Genomic DNA, 16,827 nt, shown 5'->3' on the forward strand with positions numbered 1-16,827 from the left:
GGAGTGCATAAAAGTCAGAAAATGGTAGATGCCCTAAGAGTGATGGGAGTGGTAAGTTTCCCTGATGTCTGTATATTAGGGTAGAGTTGGGAGCTTCTGGGATCTATTTAGATAATCATACATAAGGAGATGTGTCACTCATGGGGCAGTTGTGCTGTTGTGGGCAACAAAGCTCCTGAAAATGCCTTTTACTCATTTAACAAAATGCATTCCCTTTATTGGCTTAGTTGCTTCTCCTTGTACTTTCGAATTGATTTTGTATTGTATTGCATTTATATAAATATGAATAAAGGAGGGCTTAAACAGAAAGATAAGAAATGAAAAATAACAATAACAATACAACTGCAATACCTGGGATGCAAACATTGCATAACACCCAACTGTCCAGATTTTCGCAGGACAGTCCTGATTTTGACAGCTCAACCCGCAGACCCTAAATCTTACTGAAAAGTCCCTCATTTCCCTTTGATCTCCTGCGCTGAACGCCAAAAAAGATACAACGTTTCTCAAACTTAATTAGATAAGTAGCTTTTGGCAGAGAGCCCAGAAACTCACCCCCTGCGCTGAGAACTGTAACTAATAAGCTAAACAGGTCTCTTGGGGGAACTAAGACTCGCAGCTTAAAGGGCAATTTCACCTGCATTAGCAAAACTGTAATAACTCCAAAACCCCCAGAAATGTGTTCAAACTTTAAATAACCTGCCAACTTTTGTCAAATGGGAGTGGTATTTCGGGGGAGTGGTCACAAAAAATGGGTGTGGTCAAAACATTTTGCCAACTATGCGCTTCTTTTTGCCCCTCTTTACATTTTTCAAATGTTGGGAGGTATGTATTGGTGACTTGTAATAGTGATCCAGCCAGTGTAATGAGCAGAACAGGTGTACCTACATCAGTATACAGTTAATGCCAGGGGGGGGGCTGCTTGGTACAGATAGAGTTGCCTGTTTTTGTCCTGCTTGTGGCTTGCTGACTGCGGTAACCAGATGCCAGCATGACACCAGCCGGATTACTAGGGGGCCCCACCTTGTCAGGACTGGGAGTAGCATTCAAATAGGTGGTTTACCTTCCCGTTAACCTTTAGTATCTTATAGAATAGCTTATTCATAGCAACTTTACAATAGGTTTTCATTATCTAGTTGATATAGTTTTTCAATGAATTGCCTTCTTCTTCTGACCCTTTCCAGCTTTCAAACGGGGGTCACTGACCTCCTGTATGTTAAAGCTATTGCTCTGTGAGGCTACAGTGTTATTGTTATTGTTACTTTTCATTGCTTATATTATTACCCCAGCCCTCTACTACACATATTCAAACCGCTGTCTGGTTGCTAAGGTAAATAAGACCCTAGCAACCAATTAGCTGCTGAAATATTAAACTGGAAATTAGTTGTACAAAACGCTAAATAACTGAAAAAACACTCAAAATAAGAAATGAAGACCAATTGCAAATTACCTTAGAATATCAATGTCTACATGACACTTAAAGTTAATTTACAGGTAAACAGCCCCTTTAAACACTGGGGGGCTATTGGTGGGACACTCTGATAAAGGCTGCCACAAACAGGTTTTAATTACATGTCCCACACAGACCATTATTGTTAGGGATGCACTAAATCCTTGATTGGGCTCGGGATTTGGCCAAGATTCGCCCGAATTCACACTCCTGGCCGAACCGAATCCAAATCCTTAAAACCACATGACTTTTTGTCACATAAACACGGATTAGGATTCGGTTTGTTATTGGCCAAAACTCTTACAAAGGATTCGGGGTTCGGCCGAATCTGGAAATAGTGGAAATACCTTTATTTTTTAGCACCATCATATTCTGCAGCTATCATTTCCATCAGTCCCTGCCCCATTGGAGCTTACAATCTAAAAGTCCTATCACATTCACTCGCACTAAGGTGTGGGGGGGAAATCGGAGTACCCAGAGGAAACCCACACAGACACAAGGAGAACATACATGCAGATAGTTCCCAGGCTGGAATTGAACCCAGGACTCTAACCCTTGTGCCAGAATACAGGCCAGTTCACTTTTAGTTTAGACTTTATTGCATGGTATTACAGAATTCACTGCAGCCTGCAGCATGTCCTGAAATAGGACGTTACCATCTCTGCACCGCCATTAAGCAGCGCTAATGTTAATCATTTCCCATAATGAGCCGGTTTAATATTCCATGGGGCTGGCAGGAATGTGCCAGATCCGTCTGGCCTGCGCCGTCCCCCAGAGACTGGCATCAGCCTGCCTTTTCTTGTGGCTGGCAGGGACAAAACGCCACTATTGTCTGTGTGTCTCATTCTGCCCAATGCCCCTGGGCCACTTTTGGTCCCCGGGTGCTGCAAAGTCAAGAGGAGGTTGGGGTGGGGGGATCAATAGCCGAGAAGAGATGAATAATGCAGGGCAACTTAATCCAGCTCTGTCTATTCCCCCGGCCCCTCGCCTCCGCCTTCCTTCCTTCCTCGCACACACACACCACCATTCTCTCTCTCACTGTCACGCTCTTCCTTTTTCTGCTGCCTTCTCGCTCTTTCCTACCCCCCCCCCTATTCACTTTTTTTCTCATTGCCTGTACCCCGTCATCTTAAGGGGGTTTTTAGCCCAAGCTGTGAATTATTGACCAAAGTACCAAGAAACTGTAGTCGGTTAATGTTAAAGGGGTGGGTTCACCTATAAGTTAACTTTTAGTATTATGGAATGGCCAATTCTAAGCAACTTTTCAATTGGTCTTCATTATGTATTTGTTATAGTTTTTTAATTATTTGCCTTCTTCTTCTAACTCTTTGCAGCTTTGAAATGGGGGTCACTGACCCTGGCAGCCAAAAACTATTGCTCCGTGAGGCTACAATTGTTATTGTCCTATTCAGCCCCTTTCCTATTCATATAACAGTCTCTCATCCAAACCTCTTCCTGGTTGTTAAGGTAACTTGGACCCTAGCAACCAAATAGCTGCTGAAACGCCGGACTGGAGAGCTCCTGAAGTGAATGAAACAAACTAAAAAAGAAAAAACGAAAACCAATTGCAAATTGTCTCAGAATATCACTCTCTACATCAAACTAAAAGGAACTTAAAAACAACCCCTTTAACATGTGACCCAGGGGCCAAGCAGTGCTTCTAAATGATGCAACGCACCAATATATATCTGTGAAAAAGAAAATTTGGGGCCTATGGGGCTCAGTAACCTTTTTAATGCTAATAATTTTTTGTGGGGGGCTTAGAAAGGTAAGTAGAGATGGGTTAAACAAAATGAGGCCCTAGTCACCATTGGCAGAACTGGGGGTAGGCAGCAGGGGGCGCTGGGACCCTATGTATAGCCTTTGGCATAACTGCTTGTATTACAGTGCTGGAGCAAGTGTAAGGTAGGTTGGGTGGCAAGCAGGGAGGAAATCTGGCCTGGGGGTGGTGGGGATTGGCAAGTGGGTCAGGAAGTGGTGCGGTGAGCTTGGGGGTTGGCTATTGGCAGTGAGGGAATAAACCAAGCTGCAAATCTAGGGGTGGGGTATTGGTGGCAAACATGCAGGCACCCATGCCTCTTGGCCCAGCTCTGCTACTCACTGCCATGATTTGGGGTCCTCGGTTATACTGAGCTGTTGTGACAGTGGGACAAGATGGTAATGGATAGGGTTTCCACCTGGCATTTTCAGCACACAGAGGCCCAAACAGCCCCCCATAGGCCCAATAAATAGTGAGTGTCTATGGCACCTTACAGCAGCCCCTCTGGCAATTGCCTGAACCCACAGATTGCCAGTCCGGGCCTGATTTTCAGTACACAGAGGCCCAAACAGCCCCCCCATAGGCCCAATAAATAGTGAGTGTCTATGGCACCTTACAGCAGCCCCTCTGGCATTTGCCTGAACCCACAGATTGCCAGTCCGGGCCTGATTTTCAGTACACAGAAGCCCAAACAGCCCCCCATAGGCCCAATAAATAGTGAGTGTCTATGGCACCTTACAGCAGCCCCTCTGGCATTTGCCTGAACCCACAGATTGCCAGTCCGGGCCTGATTTTCAGTACACAGAAGCCCAAACAGCCCCCCCTAGGCCCAATAAATAGTGAGTGTCTATGGCACCTTACAGCAGCCCCTCTGGCATTTGCCTGATCCCACAGATTGCCAGTCCGGGCCTGATTTTCAGTACACAGAGGCCCAAACAGCCCCCCATAGGCCCAATAAATAGTGAGTGTCTATGGCACCTTACAGCAGCCCCTCTGGCATTTGCCTGATCCCACAGATTGCCAGTCCGGGCCTGATTTTTCAGTACACAGAGGCCCAAACAGCCCCCCCATAGGCCCAATAAATAGTGAGTGTCTATGGCACCTTACAGCAGCCCCTCTGGCATTTGCCTGATCCCACAGATTGCCAGTCTGGGCCTGATTTTCAGTACACAGAGGCCCAAACAGCCCCCCATAGGCCCAATAAATAGTGAGTGTCTATGGCACCTTACAGCAGCCCCTCTGGCATTTGCCTGAACCCACAGATTGCCAGTCTGGGCCTGATTTTCAGTACACAGAGGCCCAAACAGCCCCCCCATAGGCCCAATAAATAGTGAGTGACTATGGCATCTTACAGCAGCCCCTCTGGCATTTGCCTGAACCCACAGATTGCCAGTCTGGGCCTGATTTTCAGTACACAGAGGCCCAAACAGCCCCCCCATAGGCCCAATAAATAGTGAGTGACTATGGCACCTTACAGCAGCCCCTCTGGCATTTGCCTGAACCCACAGCTTGCCAGTTAGGGGCGCATGAGCAGTGGAAGGGGTGTAGTGGGGTGCAGTGGGCTGCTGGTCTTAGGGGGCTAGAGGAACAAATCCGGGCCTGCCAGTAACGTTACTGTCCTGACCCCCACCCACAGGCCAGTATTAGTCTGGAAAAAAGGTGGCAACCCGGAGTGCCCAGCAGTGAATGGTTCTGGCCAGGGCCCATCAGGTTTTTTCCTGATATCAACCGGTCCAGTCCGACCCTGGTATAGTCCAACCTGTGGCACTTCAGTTGTTGCTGAGGAGCAGTGAGAGTAAGCAATGTTACTTTGCACTTCTTATTTCCTGTGGTTTCCCACCGCTTTGTGATAAGGATATTAGTTGTGCAAGATGAATATAGTTGCCTCAGGTCTGCTGAAAAACAGCAAAGCAAACATCCTCTGAGAGGACCATTGGGGCTTATTTACTAACTCAGGGCAAATTTGTCCAATATGTGTAACTAATTTGCTTTCATTCATTTACCTGTAGGAGACAGATGAAAGCTGAAATGAAATACTGGTTTCCGTCTGGAACGTATATGCCCATTGCAATAAACGGTACATCTGGTCTAATACAAATTCATGGTCCCCTGTAAGTACTACAGCTCCCAGCATCCTCCACTGACTACTGACAGGTTGAAGATCGTGGGAATTGTAGTTCTTATCCGACGGTGAGCCTAGGTTTGACATCTTTGCTGTATTATCTTAGCACCCATGCAGAATTTATGGCCCTTAATTATTCGGGCTGCCTCCCTGTCCTTCCCTCTGCAAAACCGGTGAGGCAAGCTCAGGTATCACCTCCTCCCCCCTCCACCTTTGACTCCCCGCCCTGTGGCTCCCCCTCCCCTCTCTCTCTCCCTCTCTCTCACACACACACACACAAACACAGCCGGGTCCCTGCACACTGTGTGTGTATGTGACACAACAGGAAGGGTGAGAGTGTGACAAGGCGAGGGGGGCTGACCTACAGCTGTCACCGACTCCAGAGGAACAGGGTGAGACCCTTGTCACCTGACTGAGGTGAGATAAATTGGGGTGAACTGCCTATAAAAAGACATTTGTGGGGGTTAAATTGAAAGGGGGGGGGTCTGCAGGGAGGCTAAGTGCAGGCGTGAAGGAAGTTAAGAAGGATGTTGTGGTGCATTGGGATGGGGGTAGAGTTGTGCTTGACAAATGGGTATGGGGGTGTGATGGGGATAAGATAAAGAGAGAGGGTACATTCAGCAAGATATGAATTGGGAAAGAACGTGGGGGGTAAAATTCTTAAAAAAGAAACTGATGTTAAGAACTTTCTGTGTTATGATTTGTGCTGTAAGTCAGGTGCAGGGCGTTTGGGGGGCTGAGTGGGCGGCTAAATAAAGGCAACATAAATTATTTGTAAACAGGATCATAGGAAAATAATTGTGTGCCAAACACTCATCCATCAGTTGCATCGCTGCACTCAGTACCCAAGTGCTGCTGAGAAATACAGTATCAAATTTATACTGCAGAGCCCTTCCATATCCCAGTGATACAGCACAACAGCTACGCCTGCCGAGAAGCACTGTTTATAGTAAGTACCGATTAGAAGTACAGTTACACCAGCTGAGAAGTACTGTGTTATAGTACAGTAAGTACCGATTAGAAGTACAGTTACACCAGCTGAGAAGTACTGTGTTATAGTAAGTACCAATTAGAAGTACAGTTACACCAACTGGGAAGTACTGTATCACTGTTAGTACTGATTAGAAGTACAGTTACACCAGCTGAGAAGTACTGTGTTATAGTACAGTAAGTACCGATTAGAAGTACAGTTACACCAGCTGAGAAGTACTGTGTTATAGTAAGTACCGATTAGAAGTACAGTTACACCAGCTGAGAAGTACTGTATTATAGTAAGTACCAATTAGAAGTACAGTTACACCAACTGGAAAGTACTGTATCACTGTTAGTACTGATTAGAAGTACAGTTACACCAGCTGGGAAGTACTGTATCACTGTTAGTACTGATTAGAAGTACAGTTACACCAGCTGGGAAGTACTGTATCACTGTTAGTACTGACTAGAAGTACAGTAGCACAGTTACACCAGCTGGGAAGTACTGTATCAATGTTAGTACTTATTAGAAGTACAGTAGCACAGTTACACCAGCTGAGAAGTACTGTATCACTGTTAGTACTGATTAGAAGTACAGTAACACAGTTACACCAGCTGGGAAGTACTGTATCAATGTTAGTACTGACTAGAAGTACAGTAGCACAGTTACACCAGCTGGGAAGTACTGTATCAATGTTAGTACTTATTAGAAGTACAGTAGCACAGTTACACCAGCTGAGAAGTACTGTATCACTGTTAGTACTGATTAGAAGTACAGTAACACAGTTACACCAGCTGGGAAGTACTGTATCAATGTTAGTACTGATTAGAAGTACAGTAGCACAGTTACACCAGCTGGGAAGTACTGTATCAATGTTAGTACTTATTAGAAGTACAGTAGCACAGTTACACCAGCTGAGAAGTACTGTATCACTGTTAGTACTGATTAGAAGTACAGTAACACAGTTACACCAGCTGGGAAGTACTGTATCAATGTTAGTACTGATTAGAAGTACAGTAGCACAGTTACACCAGCTGGGAAGTACTGTATCACTGTTAGTACTGATTAGAAGTACAGTTACACCAGCTGGGAAGTACTGTATCACTGTTAGTACTGATTAGAAGTACAGTAGCACAGTTACATCAGCTGGGAAGTACTGTATCACTGTTAGTACTGATTAGAAGTACAGTAGCACAGTTACACCAGCTGGGAAGTACTGTATCACTGTTAGTACTGATTAGAAGTACAGTAGCACAGTTACACCAGCTGGGAAGTACTGTATCACTGTTAGTACTGATTAGAAGTACAGTAGCACAGTTACACCAGCGGAGAAGTACTGTATCACTGTTAGTACTGATTAAAAGTACAGTAGCACAGTTACACCAGCTGGGAAGTACTGTATCACTGTTAGTACTGATTAGAAGTACAGTAGCACAGTTACACCAGCGGAGAAGTACTGTATCACTGTTAGTACTGGTTAAAAGTACAGTTACACCAGCTGGGAAGTACTGTATCACTGTTAGTACTGATTAGAAGTACAGTAGCACAGTTACACCAGCGGAGAAGTACTGTATCACTGTTAGTACTGATTAAAAGTACAGTTACACCAGCTGGGAAGTACTGTATCACTGTTAGTACTGATTAGAAGTACAGTAGCACAGTTACACCAGCGGAGAAGTACTGTATCACTGTTAGTACTGATTAAAAGTACAGTAGCACAGTTACACCAGCTGGGAAGTACTGTATCACTGTTAGTACTGATTAGAAGTACAGTAGCACAGTTACACCAGCGGAGAAGTACTGTATCACTGTTAGTACTGATTAAAAGTACAGTTACACCAGCTGGGAAGTACTGTATCACTGTTAGTACTGATTAGAAGTACAGTAGCACAGTTACACCAGCGGAGAAGTACTGTATCACTGTTAGTACTGATTAGAAGTACAGTAGCACAGTTACATCAGCTGGGAAGTACTGTATCACTGCTAGTACTAATTAGAAGTACAGCAGCACAGTTACACCAGCTGGGAAGTACTGTATCACTGTTAGTACTGATTAGAAGTACAGTAGCACAGTTACACCAGCTGAGAAGTACTGTATCACTGTTAGTACTGATTAGAAGTAAAGTAACACAGTTACACCAGCTGGGAAGTACTGTATCACTGTTAGTACTTATTAGAAGTACAGTAACACAGTTACACCAGCTGGGAAGTACTGTATCAATGTTAGTACTTATTAGAAGTACAGTAGCACAGTTACACCAGCTGGGAAGTTCTGTATCAATGTTAGTACTTATTAGAAGTACAGTAGCACAGTTACACCAGCTGGGAAGTACTGTATCACTGTTAGTACTGATTAGAAGTACAGTAGCACAGTTACACCAGCTGGGAAGTACTGTATCACTGTTAGTACTGATTAGAAGTACAGTAACACAGTTACACCAGCTGGGAAGTACTGTATCAATGTTAGTACTTATTAGAAGTACAGTAGCACAGTTACACCAGCTGAGAAGTACTGTATCACTGTTAGTACTGATTAGAAGTACAGTAACACAGTTACACCAGCTGGGAAGTACTGTATCAATGTTAGTACTTATTAGAAGTACAGTAGCACAGTTACACCAGCTGGGAAGTACTGTATCAATGTTAGTACTGATTAGAAGTACAGTAGTACAGTTACACCAGCTGGGAAGTACTGTATCACTGTTAGTACTGATTAGAAGTACAGTAGCACAGTTACACCAGCGGAGAAGTACTGTATCACTGTTAGTACTGATTAGAAGTACAGTAGTACAGTTACACCAGCTGGGAAGTACTGTATCACTGTTAGTACTGATTAGAAGTACAGTAGTACAGTTACACCAGCTGGGAAGTACTGTATCACTGTTAGTACTGATTAGAAGTACAGTAGCACAGTTACACCAGCTGGGAAGTACTGTATCACTGTTAGTACTGATTAGAAGTACAGTAGCACAGTTACACCAGCTGGGAAGTACTGTATCACTGTTAGTACTGATTAGAAGTACAGTAGCACAGTTACACCAGCGGAGAAGTACTGTATCACTGTTAGTACTGATTAGAAGTACAGTAGTACAGTTACACCAGCTGGGAAGTACTGTATCACTGTTAGTACTGATTAGAAGTACAGTAGTACAGTTACACCAGCTGGGAAGTACTGTATCACTGTTAGTACTGATTAGAAGTACAGTAGTACAGTTACACCAGCTGGGAAGTACTGTATCACTGTTAGTACTGATTAGAAGTACAGTAGTACAGTTACACCAGCTGGGAAGTACTGTATCACTGTTAGTACTGATTAGAAGTACAGTAGCACAACACTACTCCAGGCCCCCTGCCCAGTAAAAAATATTCTGAGGGGCCAAAATGAACAGCCCCTTACACCCCCCCTGCTACCATGGGGAATGCTTCCTCTATAGTACAATGCTGCGGAATATGTTGACACTTTATAAATAAATGTTAATAATAATAATAATAATAGTTTTGCCACTGATTAGAGTTATTACACCTTTAATAATACAAATAGAGTGGTTTTTGAGGTGTTGTTCCTACTGGGAGGAGCGGTTAGGCGAGTATAGTACTATTTAATGGCATAATGTTGGGTTTAATTCCAGCGTTAGGTTCTTGTGACCCTGGGCAAACATTTTTTTTTTTTATCAAAACCTAGACTGTAAGCTCTCCTAGGCAAGTACCCAGCATTATTACTATACTGTTGCCGTGTAGGCGCCTCCAGGTTAGATTACTCCCAATAGAGAGAAATATTGCTAATCAGCATCTCTGCATTATATCCAATGTGTGCAATTGTATAAATGGCTGACATTTCAGGCCTGCAGAATCCTAGTATCGGCATGACTATAGCAGTCACGCTAGCAAAAAAATCCAGTAGCACATACATAAATACAATTTTTTCACGATTTACATCTTCAGTGTGCTACTGGATTTTTTTGCTGTTGGATATTGACCCCCATGCAAGGTGAGGTTCTTCCAGTATTTGCACCTGATACCCGTTTGGGTAAGTTAACAGAGGGTTGAGCTCCCCAATACTGCTATTGCTATAGCAGTCACGCTATTGATACGATCATTGTCATAGGTATTGTTGGTATGTGGAGTATTTACAAGATGTTCTGTTTCTGAGGTCAGAGATAAAATTCCTACCCCTCCTGTCTGTCTCCATCACAGCCCTCCATCCTCTATCCCCCTTTGCTCCCAGTTGGCTTCGTTCCTCTGGGGCCCTCTCCCCTCCTCCTCTCAGGAATGTTGTTACTACAAGAATTCTAAGAAAAGTGATTTGTTGTGGGCACATCTGTGCAGAATTCAATGGGTGCGTGCCTGTGAATGTGTGTTTATATGTACACAAACACACACTGCAGCAGCTTTATGTGTTTCAAAAAAGGAAATTATATATATATATATATATATATATATCCTGTACATAACTTGAGTTTATCTTCCGGCTATCCTTACTCAAAGAACAGGTAAAGCCCCAGTTATATAGATATTTGGTTTATTAGTATTATATAGGGCTGATCCTTGCTGTGAAACCTCCGCTTACCTGCTGAGTGGACCTTGTAAAGAGCAATAAAAGCACATATGCTAACATACTGTATGCCATATACTAACCAACCAATCCTATGTTAAACTGAGCATTTACTACCTCTTTGAATCAGACATATAAAACATTTCATAAGAACACATGTCTTGTCTGAAATGGTCTTAAATAATCCCTGGAATCACGTGTAGCTTGCTTCTTTGTGTAAGGGAACTGCCATGTTGTTTGTGACCCTCCTAGGTGTATTTAAATATATGTACTGGTCATTTCTATATTTAACATGTCATTGAAGCTTGCTTTTATTGTATAGCAGTGATCCCCAACCAGTGTTTCAGGAGCAACATATTGTTCCCCATCCCATTCATCTCAAAGTAGGTGCCCATTTTTATATTTCTGGCTTGGAGACACAGAGACTGCAGGCCAGCAACCCACATGGGGCTACCCAATAGCCAATCACAGCCCTTATTTTGCATCCCCAAAGAACGTGTTTGATGCTTGTGTGGCTCACCGACACTTTCTACATCTCAGTGTGTAAAAAAGTTTGGGGATCCCTGGTATATGGTTTTATCTCCGACCCCTTGTTCTAAGTGGAGCTGTAGATAACACATGTGTATAAAGGCCTTGCATTGAATCTATTTAAGTTACAGCAAATATGGGTAGCATGGTGGCTTAAGGTCCCCATACAAGGGGCGATAGTAGCTGCCGATATGGGTCCCTTGGACCGATTCAGCAGCTTATCGGCCCGTGTAGGGGCAGAAACGAGGGGCCTGCCCGACCGATATCTGGCCTGAAATTGGCCAGATATCGATCGGCCAGGTTAGAAAATTCAGTCGAACCGACTGCCCCATTGACACCAATATAATTAGATAGTTTGGCCCCAGGGCCAAACGATCAAATTATTTTTTTTTCACCTTCACACTCCCCGATATCGCCCACCCGTAGGTGGGGATATCGGGTGAAGATCCACTCGCTTGGCGATCTCAACGTGTATGGGGGCCTTTAGTGAGTAGCACTTCTGCCTTGCAATTACATTACATTACATTAACATTTATTTATAAAGCGCCAACATATTCCGCAGCGCTGTACAATAAGTGGGTTACGTACATTGGACATACAGAGTAACATATAAAGCAATCAATAACCGATACAAGAGGTGAAGAGGGCCCTGCCCAAAAGAGCTTACAATCTACAAAAAGAGCTTACAATCTTGCAATGCTGGGGTCCTACGTTTAATCCTGGCCCGGACTCTACAAGGAGTTTGTATGTTCTTCCTGTATCTGCGTGGGTTTCCTCCAACACTCCAAAAACATACAGGCAGGTTAACTGGCTCCAGACGAAATAGCGCGTGAGATAGGGACCTTAGATTGTAAGCTCCTCTGGGGCAGGGACTGATGTGGATGATGAATAATCTCCATAAAGTGCTATGGAAATGTGTCAGCGCTATATAAATAACAGAAAATAAAATAAAATTATGATCTGGGTACACATGGGTGGATAAATATGGGATTATGTTCAATAGATCTGGCTAAAAATTGTCAAAATATTTCTGGTTGGAATCTGCTCAGGATCATTTGCAAACATTGGCACAAAATAAAGGTCCCCATACACCTATGGGTGGGCGATATCGGGAGAATCCAGGCTAATTCGATCGTTTGGCTCCAGGGCATAGGAAAAGTCGGACCGGGGACCGCATAAACGAGCCGACGCGGTCGCCGATCCAACTAGATTTTCTAACCTGCCCGATCGAGATCTGCCCGATTTCAGATCAGATATCAGTCGGGCAGGCCCGTCAGTAGTGCCCATACACGGGCCGATTAGCTGCCGAATCGGTCTAAGGGACTGATATCAGCAGCTAGAATCAGCCCGTGTATGGGGACCTTTAGGTGGAAAACTGGCAACATAATATGATCTCTCAAAGGGCAAAACCTGACGCATTTTGTGCCTAAGATGATGTGTAAGTGCCATGTGTAGGCACCAATCACATCCATAGCCATGGCAGCAGTGCCGCTGCCCCAATATCCCTTCTCTACACATGGAATAACAGGCAGTGCCCTACTGAGTCTGCTGCTGGTCTCCAAGCTCATTCCTCACACTGGGAGAGACACAACAAGCAGGCAGACAGCAAAGGTCATGATAGGGAAAGTAAGGGTGTCAAATACAATAAGGTGTTTATTGACTCAAAAGTCACGTGACCGATTTAGTTCTAGTAGTACTAAGTCACGGACACCTGACAGGAACTTGCTTTGCCTTCGGCCTTTTATATCAGAAGCCAGATCTTGCATTCCTCAGCCTCTGATTGGAAACGTCCATTAAAGGCCTACACTCCCTTTGTCTCTTCTGTCTTGCGGGTTCACTGCGTACAATTCCTTTGGGTTTTCTCAGTATAAAATATGGGATGTGCTGTAGTTATACCCTCTGACAGGATGATAAATTATTGTCTGTATACTGATAATTCAGGATACGTGCCAGAATCAGATTGGATTGGGCAATGCTGGGACATGCCTGGATAGACTTGAAAAGCTAGGGAGAGACTGGCAGTACTTTATAATGAGTTGCAACAAAAAAAGCTGAAGTAGCAAGAAAAGTTATATAGGTCAAGTGTTAGGTTATAGGTAGAACAAAGCCAGAGATTCTGGGAGAAAACAGATTTACGGTAAGGCAGGGTCATTTGTGGTTCCATGTTTGCACTGCCTGTGTAGTGCCTCTCCCCAATATATAGGCATACAGAGGTCTCAAGAAGGGCATCTTGGCCCAGTAAAGGAGTAGGGGTACAGTGGGTAGATAGTAGGATAGAGCAAAATGGCGGAAGTAGGGAAAGATTTCCACTAAAGACAACCCTGTCCTTTTGTTACCATGACTGGTTCTTCAAAATCTACAGGTAACCCCTTAAATTCATTCTATTCTGCACAGGAGTTTTTTAGGCACATTTTGCTATTGCCTGCCGGCTAATGACCACACAAGCAATCCATTCTACACACTCTCTTTGTGATGTCTAACCATTGAGGTCTGTATATGACAAGCTCTATTTGTTAGCAATTCAGAATCCATGTAACATAGAACATAGGTAGAGCTCACATGATTAGTACTCACCTGGATCAGTACCTGCCCTGCTGTGTTACAAAGCCCTTGAGGGTTGGCACCAGTACTTATGTATTCCATGTAGGCACAAGCATTTTAACCCAAGTATGAGATGCTTCTAACTCGTGTCTCTTCCTGCCTGTCCGCTATCTCCACTTGGATGTCCCAACGTTACCTTAAATTAAACCTGCAATTCAAACTCCTGACTCTCACATTCAAAGCAGTTCATAATTCTGCCCCACCCTACATCTCTGAACTTATCTCTAGGTACCATCCAACCCGCTTGTTACCCCCCTACTGACTTGCTCCCCAACTCCTCTCTCATTCCCTCCTCACACGCTCGCATTCAAGCCTTTGCAAGGGCTGCCCCATTTCTCTGGAATTCGCTCCCACAAACTGTCAGACTTTCTCCCAATCTCTCTGCCTTCAAGAGATCTCTAAAAACGTATTTATTTAGAGAAGTTTCCCCTTATTTAGCTTAACATAACCTCAATGTGCTGCTAAAAGCAATAATCTGTGCCCCACTCTCACGTTGTTTAACTCTGATCTTGCCCATTCCCACACCACGTGTCTCAACCCTTTCTCCTTGTAGATTGTAAGCTCTTTTGGGCAGGGCTCTGTTCACCTCTTGTATTGGTTATTGGTTGCTTTATATGTAAAGGTGGCCATACACGGGCCGATTGTAGCTGTCGACATGGGTCCCTTGGACAGATTCGGCAGCTTATCGGCCCGTGAAGGGGCAGGAACGAGGGGCATGCCCGACCGATATCTGGCCTCAAATCAGCAGCTTCCTGCGATATCGGTCGACTCGCCGACATGCCATACACGCACCGAATATCGTACGAAAGGAGGTTTCGTACGATAGTATCGGTGCGTGTATGGCCAGCTTAAGTCGATCGGGGACCGCATCGGCTCGTTGATGCGGTCCCCGAACCGACTGCCCAATTGCTGCCATTATAATTCAATCACTTGGCCCCAGGGCCAAACGATCAAATTAGCCTACATGTTCCCCGATATCGCCCACCCGTAGGTGGGGATATCGGGTGAAGATCCGCTCGCTTGGCGGCCTCACCAAGCGAGCGAATCTTCACGTGTATGGGCACCTTTACTCTGTATGTCCAATGTATGAAATCCACTTATAAATAAATGTTAATAATAATCCCTTCCCTGTGATGGTTACTAGGCTAAAGCCATCGATTTTTGGAGAAAACAGGTCCTATCTGTCAATTTGATATGAACAGCAGCGCTCGGGAATTCACAAGTTAACTCACACATGTAACCAAATGAGTATGCGGAAATATCATGATCTTTGTGGTCATTATGTTTAGGTTTAGGTTTCAGAAGTTTGTGAGAATTTGGCACTCAAGACGTGGAGACAACAAGATCGTAGACAAAAGGAGAAGTGGGTGGGGAAGAAAGAGCATGAACAGAAGTGATGCCGGGACGCACAGGAGGTTATCAGTTTACCAGAACACAATATTCAGACTGAAAATAGTAACTAGCCAAGATCCAAGCCTTAGGGAGGCTGCTACTCTGTCATACTATGGGGGAAATGGTAAGAACACGTGATGAGAAAGGAAGGTGGATACATGAAAAAGGCATGGGGTGGACGTTAATTACCTTAATGTAATAGAAGACTGATAATAATGTGCAGATGTAGGAGCTCTGGTGCATTAGCCCTAAAGTGAAGAGTAAGCAAGTGCCAGATGGTGCGATCAATATAAATTCTGCAATCAATATCTCCTGGGAGGTCAGGCACGGGACAGAGCCTCAGATGAGATACTCGGTAATGAACATATGTGCCAATAGAATGTAGTGTTTTCCAGTAGGCATTGCCATGTAATGGAGCCAATGTCCATTCAAACCAAGGCATGTGGGTAAAGGGTTTTGTGGCCAAGAATCTGATGGTGATCAGAGGGTGAAGGTAGTTGGTTGTGAAATGCATTTTCATGCCTAAAATTTATTCCCCATATCTGGGATATTTTTTTTACGTTTTTGAAATGTTAAATTATGTTCTCAATCAGGTAAGAACCCACAGAGCGGTTTAGATCTCTGCTATTGTGGGCGACAAATTGCTCCGAAAAGGCTTTCCATCGGCAACAATAGGAATCACCGTTGGAAAGCCCTTCGCCTCGGTAATCCAAAGTCCTGCAAAGTTTCCTCCTGCAGGCAACTTTGCACTACTTCGAAAAACAAAGCGATGCAAAGGGATTTCCACCGGCGACTCCTATTGTTACCAGTGGAAAATATTTTCGGTTTGTTAGACCAGACTTAATGCTACCTTAGTCTAACATTTCCCCCAATTAAAATCAAATGCTTCTGTTCTAGTGTGAGACTCAGCCTAAAGCTGGCCATATACGCACCGATAATATCGTACAAAACCTCGTTTCGTACAATATTCGGTTCGTGTATGGCAAGTCGGCGAGTCGACCAATATCCCAGGAGGTCGCACGAAAGATCGGAAATCGCCACGTGTGTGGCCACCTTAAGAGATCTATTAGAAGACGCGAGTGTAAATTAGATTAAGGGAACATACTAACAAACTATAACATTTTGAATGGGAAGGTGGATAATTAAGATTATTACTGCAGCATCCACTAGAGCAGGGGTCCCCAACCTTTTTTTACCTATGAGCCACATTAAAATGTAAAAAGAATTGGAGAACAACACAAGCATGGAAAAGCTTCATGGGGGTGCCAAATATGGGCTGTCATTGGCTATTTGGTAGACCCTGTGAGCATTGTCAGCCTACAGGAGGCTCTAGTTGGTGGTAAACCTGGTTTTTATGCAACCTTGCCAATAGGATTTTCAAACCTGCCAGGTAGTTGGCCTATCCCTAACACGTTATTGGTTCGACTGTCCATCATTATACCTACATACA

At 44.2% G+C, this 16,827-nt stretch overlaps 1 protein-coding gene across 3 annotated transcripts in view; it reads left to right on the forward strand.

Annotated features, from left to right (window-relative positions):
- Positions 1 to 16,827, forward strand: part of palm3 (paralemmin 3) — a 32,358-nt gene that overhangs the window by 1,886 nt on the left and 13,645 nt on the right. Inside the window, exon 2 of one of the 3 annotated variants that reach the window (XM_018092560.2) lies at positions 5,219 to 5,399. In XM_018092560.2, coding sequence (XP_017948049.1) covers positions 5,311 to 5,399 — 89 coding nt within the window. In that variant the 5' untranslated portion in view covers positions 5,219 to 5,310. Of the gene's footprint in view, positions 1 to 5,218; positions 5,400 to 5,572; positions 5,749 to 16,827 lie in introns of those variants that run through there. The other 2 variants (XM_031899458.1, XM_002940616.5) reach the window with 2 other exon arrangements.

Source organism: Xenopus tropicalis, chromosome 3 (assembly GCF_000004195.4).
Source record: "Xenopus tropicalis strain Nigerian chromosome 3, UCB_Xtro_10.0, whole genome shotgun sequence".
NCBI classification, from domain to species: Eukaryota; Metazoa; Chordata; class Amphibia; order Anura; family Pipidae; genus Xenopus; species Xenopus tropicalis.